Raw genomic sequence first — 12,647 nt, forward strand, 5'->3', positions numbered from 1 at the left:
GTGATAACCAGTGCAGAAAAGAGCCTTGTTTTAATTGTTACTATGGGGCCCACATCCCTATGCCCTCTGTGTATGATGCGAATAGAGACAATCAATGTACAGCACTACAGTGTCAGCATTACACATGTAACAACAGTAAATACATTGGAGGGAATTTATTAAGGATGGTGCAAGTAAACTATTTTTCTACACCTTGTCGTGCGGTAATAACTCAATTATGAATTATGGTCATAAAAATATTAATTATGAAAAATGTTATATTTTTAAATTTATCAAAAATATCAAAGTGATGACCTGTTGAATTGTAGACAGAGCCAAAAGTACAATTCACATCTGAGTCCGACTATTTCCTCATAAGTTCTTTTTATGACGGGATGACATTAACGCTTAAGGATGTCGTTTTACAATATACAATAATACACAGGTATTATAAAAGTATGCAGATTTATTGGTTATGAGATTATAAACATAAATGAGTAACAAACACAATGATGTATGCAAATGAATATCAATTAGATATATTGGTAAACATTACAAGCTTGTTAATTGACTACATATAGTAGAACAATACATGTGAATAGTAAGTAACTTCTTTCAATGAGACAAAAGCTGCTAGGTTAGGAATATCATATAAGAATAAGGTTACATATCACTCTATCAATCTAGAAGAACCTCATAATTATAGACATATCAATTTGGAATGCTAAATACACTCCCTGCCCCCTTCTAACCAACTACAAATCACATGATTCCAAGAATGAGCAGATCCATCTAGGGATATAAATATGGAAGAACTATGATATACTTCCACCCCATTCTGGACTATTTTCTTTACATCTTTACATGATCTTGGTAAGACATTAAGACAAATAGCAGAGTTTTATGATCTCGCTAGACTATATTTTAGGAGGAAGAACTTGAAGAAAGTTTCCTGTGTGGGAAATATACTTATAACACTTAGTTTGGCGAGTAGGAATTCTATCAATATGTCTAAGCAATTACAATTACCAAGTCTATGTAAGAACCTCGCTTCGGCTCTGAGGAACAATGAACAATCCATCTCATTGTCATGGATAGTCATTGGTCTGGTACCGTGTGATCAGTCCATCTGCTAGAATCTCACATGGCTTTTCCACCTGGTTGGACCTCTTTCCGGAGTCTTTGTGTGTTCCTACAGCCTACAGTCTACAGTTCAGTACCGTCCCTTACATCCCGTTTACCAGGCTTTTTAATTAGTTAGACACACCCTCCTAAATTTGAATTCCCCAATGAATGTAGGTTGGGTGTGTACATATGGTAATGACCATGAACTCACTATAATACCCAGAATGCATTGAGCATATCACCCATAATGCTTTTCCTGCCGGTGTATGTCAACTACCCATAAGCTAGGGGGTGCTATTGCATAAGCAATTAGCATCATTACCATAAAGGGTTAACTGTCAATAACTGGTCTTAAACCCACATTCCACACTTGATGTATGGAGCCATAAGTTAAAGGGGTACTCCCGTGGAAAACTTTTTTTTTTTTTTAAATCAACTGGTGCCAGAAAGTTAAACAGATTTGTAAATCATTTCTATTAAAAACTCTTAATCCTTCCAGTACTTTTTAGGGGCTGTATACTAAAGAGAAATCCAAAAAAGAAATGCATTTCCTCTGATGTCATGACCACAGTGCTCTCTGCTGACCTCTGCTGTCCATTTTAGTAACTGTCCAGAGAAGGAGAAAATCCCCATAGCAAACATATGCTGCTCTAGACAGTTCCTAAAATGGACAGCAGAGGTCAGCAGAGAGCACTAAGGTCATGACATCAGAGGAAATGCATTTCTTTTTTGGATTTCTCTTTAGTATACAGCCCCAAAAAAGTACTGGAAGGATTAAGATTTTTTAATAGAAGTGAGTTACAAATCTGTTTAACTTTCTGGCACCAATTGATTTAAAAAAAAAAATTTCCACGGGAGTACCCCATTAAAATCTGTGACACATAAAAGTAATCAAAACCTGGATTGTTATAGACATAGAGTCACCAACTAGACATCCAAATTTATTGGAAAGATAATAATACAATGGATGATTCTCTAACACAGATGTGTGAATGTCTAGAGAATGTAACCAGCCCCCTTATCTAAATAGCAATAAATATCTAAAGAGACAACTAAGTATTCTACTCAGGCTGGCACTTTTTGTAGAGATGAAACTTCAGAATTGTGGCCTACTTAGATTATACACAAAATGGCCGACATCATGCTATTAAACATATTGAACATAGTGATTCATTTTTGGGGCCTACAAAAAGTATGACAACCTTTATGTGTTGGTAATGTGTATTTGCGCCAAATTTATTTAGTAGTTGCATGGCATGTGATAAATATGGGGCAAGTACACGTTTTTTGGAAATTACACTTTAGTACAACACTTTGTATGGTTCCTCCTTTGCGACTTTCTAACCCGTTGAGACAATTTGTGTGACTTTTTACAAATGCTGTCTACAGTCAGTTTTGTGAGCCAGGTCAAGGCTGGTGTCGGATTTCAACAAATTGAGGGCTTTGCGACTTTTTCTGCAACTTTTCATCAAATGTCGCACATGATAAATTCATAACCACTGCAGCAAAACAATTAGATTTTAACATACCTACACAACCCTCAGAAAATAGTCTACATGAAAAAGTAACTGCGACCAATTTAGAGCACAAATACATACAATTATAAATTCCTCCCATTCAAGGTTATCTAAAGATGTGACTTCCTGTGAGGATATCACAAAGTCCAGTGTCAGAAAATGTTGGCCGATCTTCTGTCTTCTACTTGAAAGTCACTTTGTATAATAATGTCAGAGGAAAAGAAGTGATTAAAGCCTGAGGTCTTCACATCCAATCAGCTGTCCAACACAATAAATAATGGTTTCTTTTCCCGCTCTGCTTCTATGCATCAGATGCGTCCAGCCCTTTCAGACTGGATCCAGTGCACTAGAGAAATTTGACAAAGATAAAACCAGTCAAAGAGCCCAGGATACATCCAGAATAAGCATAAAGAATACACAAAGAAATATTTAGATTGTATTTAACAGATTGTAACCTAAGAAAGGGAGTGAAAGTGTCACCAAAATGACAGCTCAGTTTCTCAGTTGCGAACCGGCAATGAAATAAGCCCCTAAACATGGTTATAACACTGCCTAACATCTCCAAAGCCCTGTATAACACTGATAGAAATGTATAGATCTACAGAGTAGTAAGCTCATCACCACTAGAGGCACACAGGTAATGACGGCAGGAAGATCAGCTGTAAGCATACACGGCCCCAAGAAGCTGAAAGGCTATACCGCTGTGCTCTCACACACTCAATACAAGGTAAACAAATAATAAACCCTAGAAAGAATGATGCAGACCAGGTATGTTTTTCCGAATGCTCTTTTATTGTTCCATGGAACACATGGGGTTAGACATGCAGGGGAACAGATGGATCACAGACGCGGGGGTAAGTGAACAGGCGACACACCACTGCGTGCCAAAGTGCTTCGTCAGGCCTATGATATGATAGGCCTGACGAAGTGCTTCGGTGTGCAACATTCCATCGTCTGTTATCAATAGGAATGGATTCAACTAGTTTTAAAGTGGTTTTGAGCAGCTTGTTTAATGCACATTTTATAGGCTTATTAACACTAAAATAAAGCACCATAAAGTATCCCTGTTTGTTGTTGTTAGATGCCTGCCGGTGTTATAATGCACGCAAAGGTATCAGAAGATGCAGTGGCTTTTTCCAAGCGCGCCCAAAAATTATCCCTTTTTTTGGGTCTGGCAAGTGATGAGACAGCATGGATTTGTACAAGCGTTCCATAAATAAATAAACAGAATTGGTGTCCCAAAATAGTGAAGAAGAATTAGCTTTTGTATAAACAGCTGAAAAAAATTATCCTTTTTTTGGGGGATCATGGGTTGTGCATGTGTAGGCCTGCTTGAAACTACCAGCAGCAAGGGTGATGCCAGATTGGTGGGACTGATAGTATCTAATGCACAGCAGGCGGTAAAAAAAATGATGTTTTTCAAAAAAAATTTAAATGAGGTTTTTCACATTTTAGAGACCTGGTTGGAAGTAGCAACAGCAAGGGTGATGGCAGACTAGAGGGACTTGTAGTAGCCAGAGTAATGCAGGAGAAGGCACGTTAGTAATATCCATCATACAGCAGAAGGAGGCAGTCTAAAACTAGCCAGCATACAGCAGAAGGTTTGAAAATTTTGTTTTTTCAAAATTTTCAAGGCCTAGTTGAAGGTAACAGCAGCAAAGGTAATCACGGATTAGAGGTACTGGCCATAGGTAGCGTACAGTAGAAGGGAGCGGACTGGTAAGAGTTGTAGCAGCCAGTGCATAGCATTCATTTTCAAGGCCTGGTTTGAATTAGCAGCAGCAAGGGTGGTGGCAGACTGCTGGGATTGATGGGAGCCAGTATACAGCAGGGAGAAGTGGACTGGTATGAGTTGTAGTAGCCAGCAGACAGCAGGAGGTTTCCAAATTTTTTCAAATTTCTCAAGGCCTGGCTGCAAGTAGCAGCAAGCAAGGAGGAGGCCAGACTTTAGAGACTTACAGTACCCTGTGGAAAGCTGGAGGTTTAAAAATGTAGGTTTTCCAAATTTCTCAAGGCCTAGGAGCAAATAGCAGCAAGGGTGAGGCCAGAATAAAGGAACTGGCAGTAGCCAATGGAAAGCAGGAGAATTAAAATTCTTTTTTTTTTTTCGAGGAGCAGCAGTAGGGGGGGAAGCAAAGACGGAAATGGGGAAACAGAACGTCTAGGATGGAAATTTCCACCTCACAATGTGCCTGTAGACCAGGAATCCACTGACAGCTGTCTCACTGTCATATTGTCATACTTTTCTTCCTTCTCCTTAGAAGACCTACAACTCACCCAGTCCATAATAGCTGTATTCTCCTGTGAAACCACACAACCTCTGGCAGGCAGTGATAACTTGGGATGGCTGACGCGACTGCTGCTACTACCACCAGGCACCTCATTGCTGCTGCTACCTATACTGGTGCTGGTACTGCCAGTAGCAGCTGTTTTGACCTCCGCAGGAAGCCGCGGCCGACAAGCCCCCTCCATGTATCTCTATGGCAAAAATGGAGGATGCGGTGTCGGCCGTTGCTTCGTGCGGGGGTCGGCACACCCCCTTCCAGCAGACTGACGGGGCCAAATTAAGGAGATCACAGAGATTCCCAGTGGTTGGACCCCCCGCGTGATCTATAACCTATCACCTACTATCCTTTGGATAAGGGATAAGTTAGGTTTCACTATAGAACTCCTTTAACCAGGTAGATATAATGCATGTTTGATGAAACCAAGAAGATACACGTTCAATGGCTTAAAGGGGTACTCAGCCCCTAGACATCTTATCCCTTATCCAATGGATAGGGGATAAGATGTCTGATAACGGGGATCCCACTGCTGGGGACCCCCGCAATCTCGGCTGCGGCACCCCAGAAATCCCGTGCACAGAGCGAACTTCACTCCATGCCGGAAAACTGCCGATGCGGGGCGGAGGCTCATGACATAACGGCCACATCCCACTCATGAAGTCACAGCCACGCCCCTCAATGAAAGTCTATGGGAGGGGGCATGATGGACATCACACCCCCTCCAATAGACTTGCATTGAGGGGGCGTGGCTTTGACATCACAATCAGGCGTGGCCATGACATCGCAAACCTCTGGCGCTGACATCACGACCCTCCCTACGCCGAGTGCAGCAGGGAGAACACGGGGGTCCCCAGCAGCGGGACCCCCGCAATCAGACATCTTATGCCCTATCCTTTGGATATGAGGTAAGATGTCTAGGGGTTGAGTATCCCTTTAACAAGGCTAATATGTGTTGACTGCACATGTTATTAATTGCGATGTTATGTGACAACTGTTAGGTATACTGTGTGCGCGATTAATCCCCAAAAATATAAGTAAAGGCGCTATGCTGCGTTTATGGCATTTTTAATATGTATTGCTATCATTCAGGTCAGCCGCAGCTTTGCTCAAATAAGTAGTTGTTCAGTTTTTTTGTATGAGCCTTAAAAAGAAGCTTGCTGGGATTTGTAGTACAAGATGAGGGTTCTGTAGCAATGAACAGGCGGTCCCCCTAAGATTAGCCTACAGATCAAGGCTTTTCTTTGGATTTTTGCATAGCCCCTATTCTGTTTAGCCACTGTGGCTGTTATTGATAGGATAAGGCTTTTGGTATTCTGCAAGATTCAGGCTCCTTTTCACAAACATTGGTTGTCTATATCTCTGTCTGTGTATCTGTTCATCTGTAATTTTGTCTCTCTTTTTCTGACCCAGCCCAACGCTGCAAGCCCTTAAAGCTATGTAAAAGTCCTTACCCCCCTTTCTGTCTCCTATTGACCTTTGGAGCTTAATATGATAACCTGGGTTTTCATGTTATATGCTGGTCACTAGAGCTGCACTATTTAGTGATTTCCCCCTTTGCAAAATTTTGCGATTACCTAGGCACTGCTGGGAGGAGAAACAGTGTGCTGCACCGGAGCCATTCATGCAGACTCAGCTCCCATGCATCGTGTCCCAATCCCTCCAGTATGCGACCCACTGATTCTCCTCCCAGCAGTGCCGCGCTGAGAGGAGGTGACTTAACCCCTCCATCATGGGCAGCTGTATATATAAGGTGCAGCCATTTGGCAGGTCTATGAAGCGAGCTCAGGAGCTGAGCTCACTTTATACTAGCTAATGGCAGACGTCACTGTTCTGGGTGATGTCCGGCATTAACCCTTTAGATTCTGCAACCAAAGTTGATCTTGGTGTCAAAAATAGCACAGTGGAGCTGATTTGGACACCCGTGGCAAAACTGCAGGGTCCCGATCAGCTATGAGGACAGGTGGAGAGTCTCTACCTGCCTCCTTTCCATCAAAACGGCACTCCAATAATGCAGGCAGCCTCAGCAGTCTGTACTAATGGAGTGCCGATAACACTGATCAGTCCTGTGCTACGGCATTAATCAGCGTCTGCAATAAAAAGATTACATGTTATAGTCCCCATGACAGTTTTTTTTCCTAACAGTTTGTCTCCAGGTGTTGAAAAATTACAACTCCCAGAATGCCGGGATAGCCTTTTTGCAACAACTGGACACTGTTTGGAAAACTTGCCCCATTAGAAATAAAAAAATAAAAAAATAGTAAAAAGAAAAGATAATAAATGTGAATAATTAAAGTTTAAATCAACCCTCTTTTTTAAATAAAATAATGTAAACAAAAAGAAACATAAATATATGGTATCACCACATGCGTAAATGTCCGAACTATCAAAATAAGTCAGTTAAACCTCACGATCAACAGCGTAAATGTTAAAAAATACCAAATACTAGGATTGGTTCTTCATATAAAAATCCATCAAAAAGTGGTATGGTAAAGTAATAAAAACTACAGATCATGGTGTAAAAAATAACCCTCATATAGCCCTGTACATGGAAAAATAAAAGAGTTACAGAAGAGGACAATTTTAAGCATACAAATTTTTTTTATAAAAAGATGTAATTTTTAGGTAGTAAATAAAATATATATATAAATTGGGTATTGTTGTAATTGTATGGCCTGCAAAATAAAGATAATGGGCCTCATTTACTTAGGCTTTTCAGGGCAGATTTTGTAGGGTTTTTTGTGTCGCCTGTATCGTGACCAGAATTTCGGACAAAAAAATCCAAAAAACCCCACCAACTCTCCACTTTACTACACCAATTCCTCTCCCTAAGAGGAATACCGTATATACTCGAGTATAAGCCGACCCGAGTATAAGCCGAGACCCCTAATTTCAACCCAAAATCCCAGGAAAAGTTATTGACTCGAGTATAAGCCTAGGGTGGGAAATACCTCATCCCCCCCTGTCATCATCCAGACCCGTCATTAACATCCTCATCATCCCCTTGTCATCATCCCACACATCCCCCCTTCATCATCCCCTTGTCATCATTCCACACATCCCCTTATCATCCCACACATCCCCCCTTCATCATCCCCTTGTCATCATCCCACACATCCCCTTATCATCCCACACATCCCCCCTTCATCATCCCCTTGTCATCATCCCACACATCCCCCCTTCATCATCCCCTTGTCATCATCCCACACATCCCCTTATCCCACACATCCCCCCTTCATCATCCCCTTGTCATCATCCCACACATCCCCTTATCCCACACATCCCCCCTTCATCATCCCCTTGTCATCATCCCACACATCCCCCCTTCATCATCCCCTTGTCATCATCCCACACATCCCCTTATCATCCCACACATCCCCCCTTCATCATCCCCTTGTAATCATCCCACACCCCCCCCTTCATCATCCCCACCCCCCTTCATCATCCCCACACCCCCCCCCCCCCTTCATCATCCTCTTCTCATCATTCGCCCTCAGTGGTCTTCAACCTGCGGACCTCCAGAGGTTTCAAAACTACAACTCCCAGCAAGCCCGGGCAGCCATCGGCTGTCCGGGCTTGCTGGGAGTTGTAGTTTTGAAACCTCCGGAGGTCCGCAGGTTGAAGACCACTGCGGCCTTCAACATGCGGACCTCCAGAGGTTTCAAAACTACAACTCCCAGCAAGCCCGGGCAGCCATCGGCTGTCCGGGCTTGCTGGGAGTTGTAGTTTTGAAACCTCCGGAGGTCCGCAGGTTGAAGACCACTGCGGCCTTCAACATGCGGACCTCCAGAGGTTTCAAAACTACAACTCCCAGCAAGCCCGGGCAGCCATCGGCTGTCCGGGCTTGCTGGGAGTTGTAGTTTTGAAACCTCCGGAGGTCCGCAGGTTGAAGACCACTGCGGCCTTCAACATCATCCAGCCCCCTCTCACCCCCTTTAGTTCTGAGTACTCACCTCCGCTCGGCGCTGGTCCGGTCCTGCAGGGCTGTCCGGTAAGGAGGTGGTCCGGTGAGGAGGTGGTCCGGGCTGCTATCTTCACCGGGGGCGCCTCTTCTCCGCGCTTCCGGCCCGGAATAGAGCCGTTGCCTTGACAACGACGTATCTGCGTCGTTGTCAAGGCAACGTGACTATTCTGAGGCCGGGCCCGAAGCGCTTAGAAGAGGCCTCCCCGGTGAAGATAGCAGCCCGGACCACCTCCTCACCGGACCACCTCCTTACCGGACAGCCCTGCAGGACCGGACCAGCGCCGAGCGGAGGTGAGTACTCAGAACTAAAGGGGGTGAGAGGGGGCTGGATGATGTTGAAGGCCGCAGTGGTCTTCAACCTGCGGACCTCCGGAGGTTTCAAAACTACAACTCCCAGCAAGCCCGGACAGCCGATGGCTGCCCTGGCTTGCTGGGAGATGTAGTTTTGAAACCTCTGGAAGTCCGCAGGTTGAAGACCACTGCGGGTGGGGGAGTTCACTCGAGTATAAGCCGAGGGGGGTGTTTTCAGCACGAAAAATCGTGCTGAAAAACTCGGCTTATACTCGAGTATATACGGTACTTATCCGTTTTCACTTTACTCATAAAATTCTTGAAACAGACGTATTCAAAAGAAACCTACAAATTTACTAATGATATCACATAAAATGTTCTGGATTTGAGCTTTGGAAAATCCTACAACTTAGAAAAAGAGCAAAATGTAGGATAAAATCTCCAAATACAAGATACAATAGTAAATAGAATGGAAAAATACCTAATGGAAACAAAAACCCACAAAGAAAACTACACTCCACCCTTAGTAAATGAGGGTGTAATGTCCGTTTATTTATTTTTGTGTTTTTATGTCTTGGTGTCTGTTCAGACATTAGTTTTTGTCTGAGCAGTTTGCTATTCTCCCTGGCTAGGGAATAGTTAAGGCTCTTAGCCAATGAGAACTCGGGTGGGATTATTTAAACCTGAGCTTTGCTACACTCTGTGCTGGTAATTGAACTTCCATGTCTGTTTTATGTTGCACCTTGTATTTATCTTGTGCTATTATGAGATTTAGCCACGGTTAAATAGTCTTGTTTATTGTACATTTTATTCTGTGTTACATTTATCAGTTTTTAGAATACTGTATGTCCGTTCGGCTTTAACCTCGTTTCTTAGTCCGTGTTTACACTGTGAGAATCCTGACCTGTGGGTCTCCTCATTGTGGAGTTTGATTTTGTCAAGTCTGTTCAGACTAATCCGTTTCTCAGTCTAATATTCCGTGTTTTATATTTTTGTTTCCTTCTAGGCCAGTATTCTATTCACATGGTGGAGTGTGCCAGCTGGCTAGTAGTCTATTTGGCATTCTTATGCTGTCTACTCCTTTTGTGGAGTGGGTTGTCTAGTTTGTTCTTTGCATGTGTCCAGAGTTGATTGCTTATCTTTAGAGTTTATTGTACATGTACTGATCATAGAGTACATGATCACTGATCTAGTGTTTCCTCTGTGCTTTACTATTGGTCTATAGTGTCCTCTGTGCTTACTCACTGATCTGTGTCCTCTGAACTTAATCTTTTTATGTTAGTTAATCTGTGTCCAGTGTGAACCGTATTCTATGTTTCCTGATTAGTTTAGTGTTTAGCATTCCGTTCATCTCTGCATCTCCTGGATTCTGCTGTATACTTGTTCCATACCTAGTCTTGTTCATTTTATCATGTCTGCCATTTATTTTGATTCCGGTTTATAAACTGTTTGTTAGTACACTATATTCTGCTCTGGTTGCCTGTATATATTCTGTCTTGTTTATCTGCTTGTTTGGTAGATGTCCCGCTATGTTTCTTGCCTCTAACGACTATGTATATTATTTTTTTTTTACGCCCACTGCACTTTAGCTCAGGTAGGGACCGACACCATGGTTGTCGATCCGCCGTTTAGGGTGGATGGGCAAGTAGGCAGGGAAAGTGGTTATTAGGGAAAGCTTAGGGCTCACTTCTCCCTGTCCAACCCCAGTCGGTCATGACAGAGGGCCAATGTATCATTTCTACTCAAAATTGCATCGTGTAGAAACAAACCTCTCCCCAAAAAGTTGCTAAATAACTTTTTTTTCAATTTCTCCAAGCAAATATCTATATATTTTTTGTTTCACTGTAGATTGGTGGCGCACTAAACAAGCCTGTCTGTAGGTGGACATTTGAAAGCATTATGGCTATTAGAAGGTGGGCCCCTCCCCCCGCTACTTAAGGGAAGTCACTCACTCCCAATGTTCCCTCCCACACCGCTGCGCTGCACCATGGAGCAAAGCAATAACACCAGAGGGTTTTCAGACTATACCAGGCCAGGCACATGAAATGCATTAAGCTCATTTCTCCCCATTTCATTTCCATCACCTCAGTCAATGAACATGAAATGGGAAGGGGGGGGGTTGCCTATATGTAACGAGGGGATTGGACATTAAATGGGGGAGTTTTCAGCATGTGTTTATAATATCGCAATCGCATATCGAAATTGCAATATTTACCTCCATAATCGCAAGCACACATTTTTCCCAAATCATGCAGCCCTACCAGTCACCCTGATGTAATTTCACTGCTTCTTTCTCTTCCTACTTCCTATGGGCACCCAAATGTAATGTGTTCCATGTGATCTGGCATTTTTTTCACAGTTTCACGCAATCCAAACTATGGAAGGGCTCGCCCATCATTACATCGTTATCATTACTACTCCCCATCAGCTTTTATAGCCATAACAGCAGTATACTAATAAATTGCCTACCATGATGTTGTAGATATAATATACTACAATATACCCTACAATATAATAAATACTATCAGTAGCTTTGGTTTCCAGTACCATCTCTATACTGTCACGATGCCGGCTGGCAGAAGGTGGATCCTCTGTGCCAGAGAGGGATTGGCGTGGACCGTGCTAGTGGACCGGTTCTAAGTCACTACTGGTGTTCACCAGAGCCCGCCGCAAAGCGGGATGGTCTTGCTGCGGCGGTAGTGACCAGGTCGTATCCACTAGCAACGGCTCAACCTCTCTGACTGCTGAAGATAGGCGCGGTACAAGGGAGTAGACAGAAGCAAGGTCGGACGTAGCAGAAGGTCGGGGCAGGCAGCAAGGATCGTAGTCAGGGGCAACGGCAGGAGGTCTGGAACACAGGCTAGGAACATACAAGGAAACGCTTTCACTGGCACAATGGCAACAAGATCCGGCGAGGGAGTGCAGGGGAAGTGAGGTATACATAGGGAGTGCACAGGTGAACACACTAATTAGAACCACTGCGCCAATCAGCGGCGCAGTGGCCCTTTAAATCGCAGAGACCCGGCGCGCGCGTGCCCTAGGGAGCGGGGCCGCGCGCGCCGGGACAGGACCGACGGAGAGCGAGTCAGGTACGGAAGCCGGGGTGCGCATCGCGAGCGGGCGCCACCCGCATCGCGAATCGCATCCCGGCTGGAGGCGGTATCGCAGCGCACCCGGTCAGTGGATCTGACCGGGGCGCTGCCGTAGCGAAGATGTTGCGAGCGCTCCGGGGAGGAGCGGGGACCCGGAGCGCTCGGCGTAACAGTACCCCCCCCCTTGGGTCTCCCCCTCTTCTTAGAGCCTGAGAACCTGAGGACCAGACTTTTATCTAGGATATTGTCCTCAGGTTCCCAGGATCTCTCTTCAGGACCACAGCCCTCCCAGTCCACTAAAAAAAAAGTTTTACCTCTGACCTTTTTGGAGGCCAGTATCTCCTTTACGGTGAAGATATCAGAAGAACCGGAGACAGGAGTAGGAGAAATGAGTTTG

The 12,647-nt window shown here is 44.0% G+C and overlaps 1 protein-coding gene across 1 annotated transcript in view; it reads right to left on the reverse strand.

Annotated features, from left to right (window-relative positions):
- Positions 1-1,946: 1,946 nt before the first annotated feature.
- SLC26A7 (solute carrier family 26 member 7) overlaps positions 1,947-12,647 on the reverse strand; it is a 121,229-nt gene continuing 110,528 nt past the window's right edge. Inside the window, exon 18 of the mRNA XM_056522347.1 lies at positions 1,947-2,967. Within this exon, the coding sequence (XP_056378322.1) occupies positions 2,923-2,967 (45 nt within the window). The 3' untranslated portion in view covers positions 1,947-2,922. The remainder of the gene's footprint in view (positions 2,968-12,647) is intronic.

Source organism: Hyla sarda, chromosome 5 (assembly GCF_029499605.1).
Source record: "Hyla sarda isolate aHylSar1 chromosome 5, aHylSar1.hap1, whole genome shotgun sequence".
NCBI lineage: Eukaryota > Metazoa > Chordata > Amphibia > Anura > Hylidae > Hyla > Hyla sarda.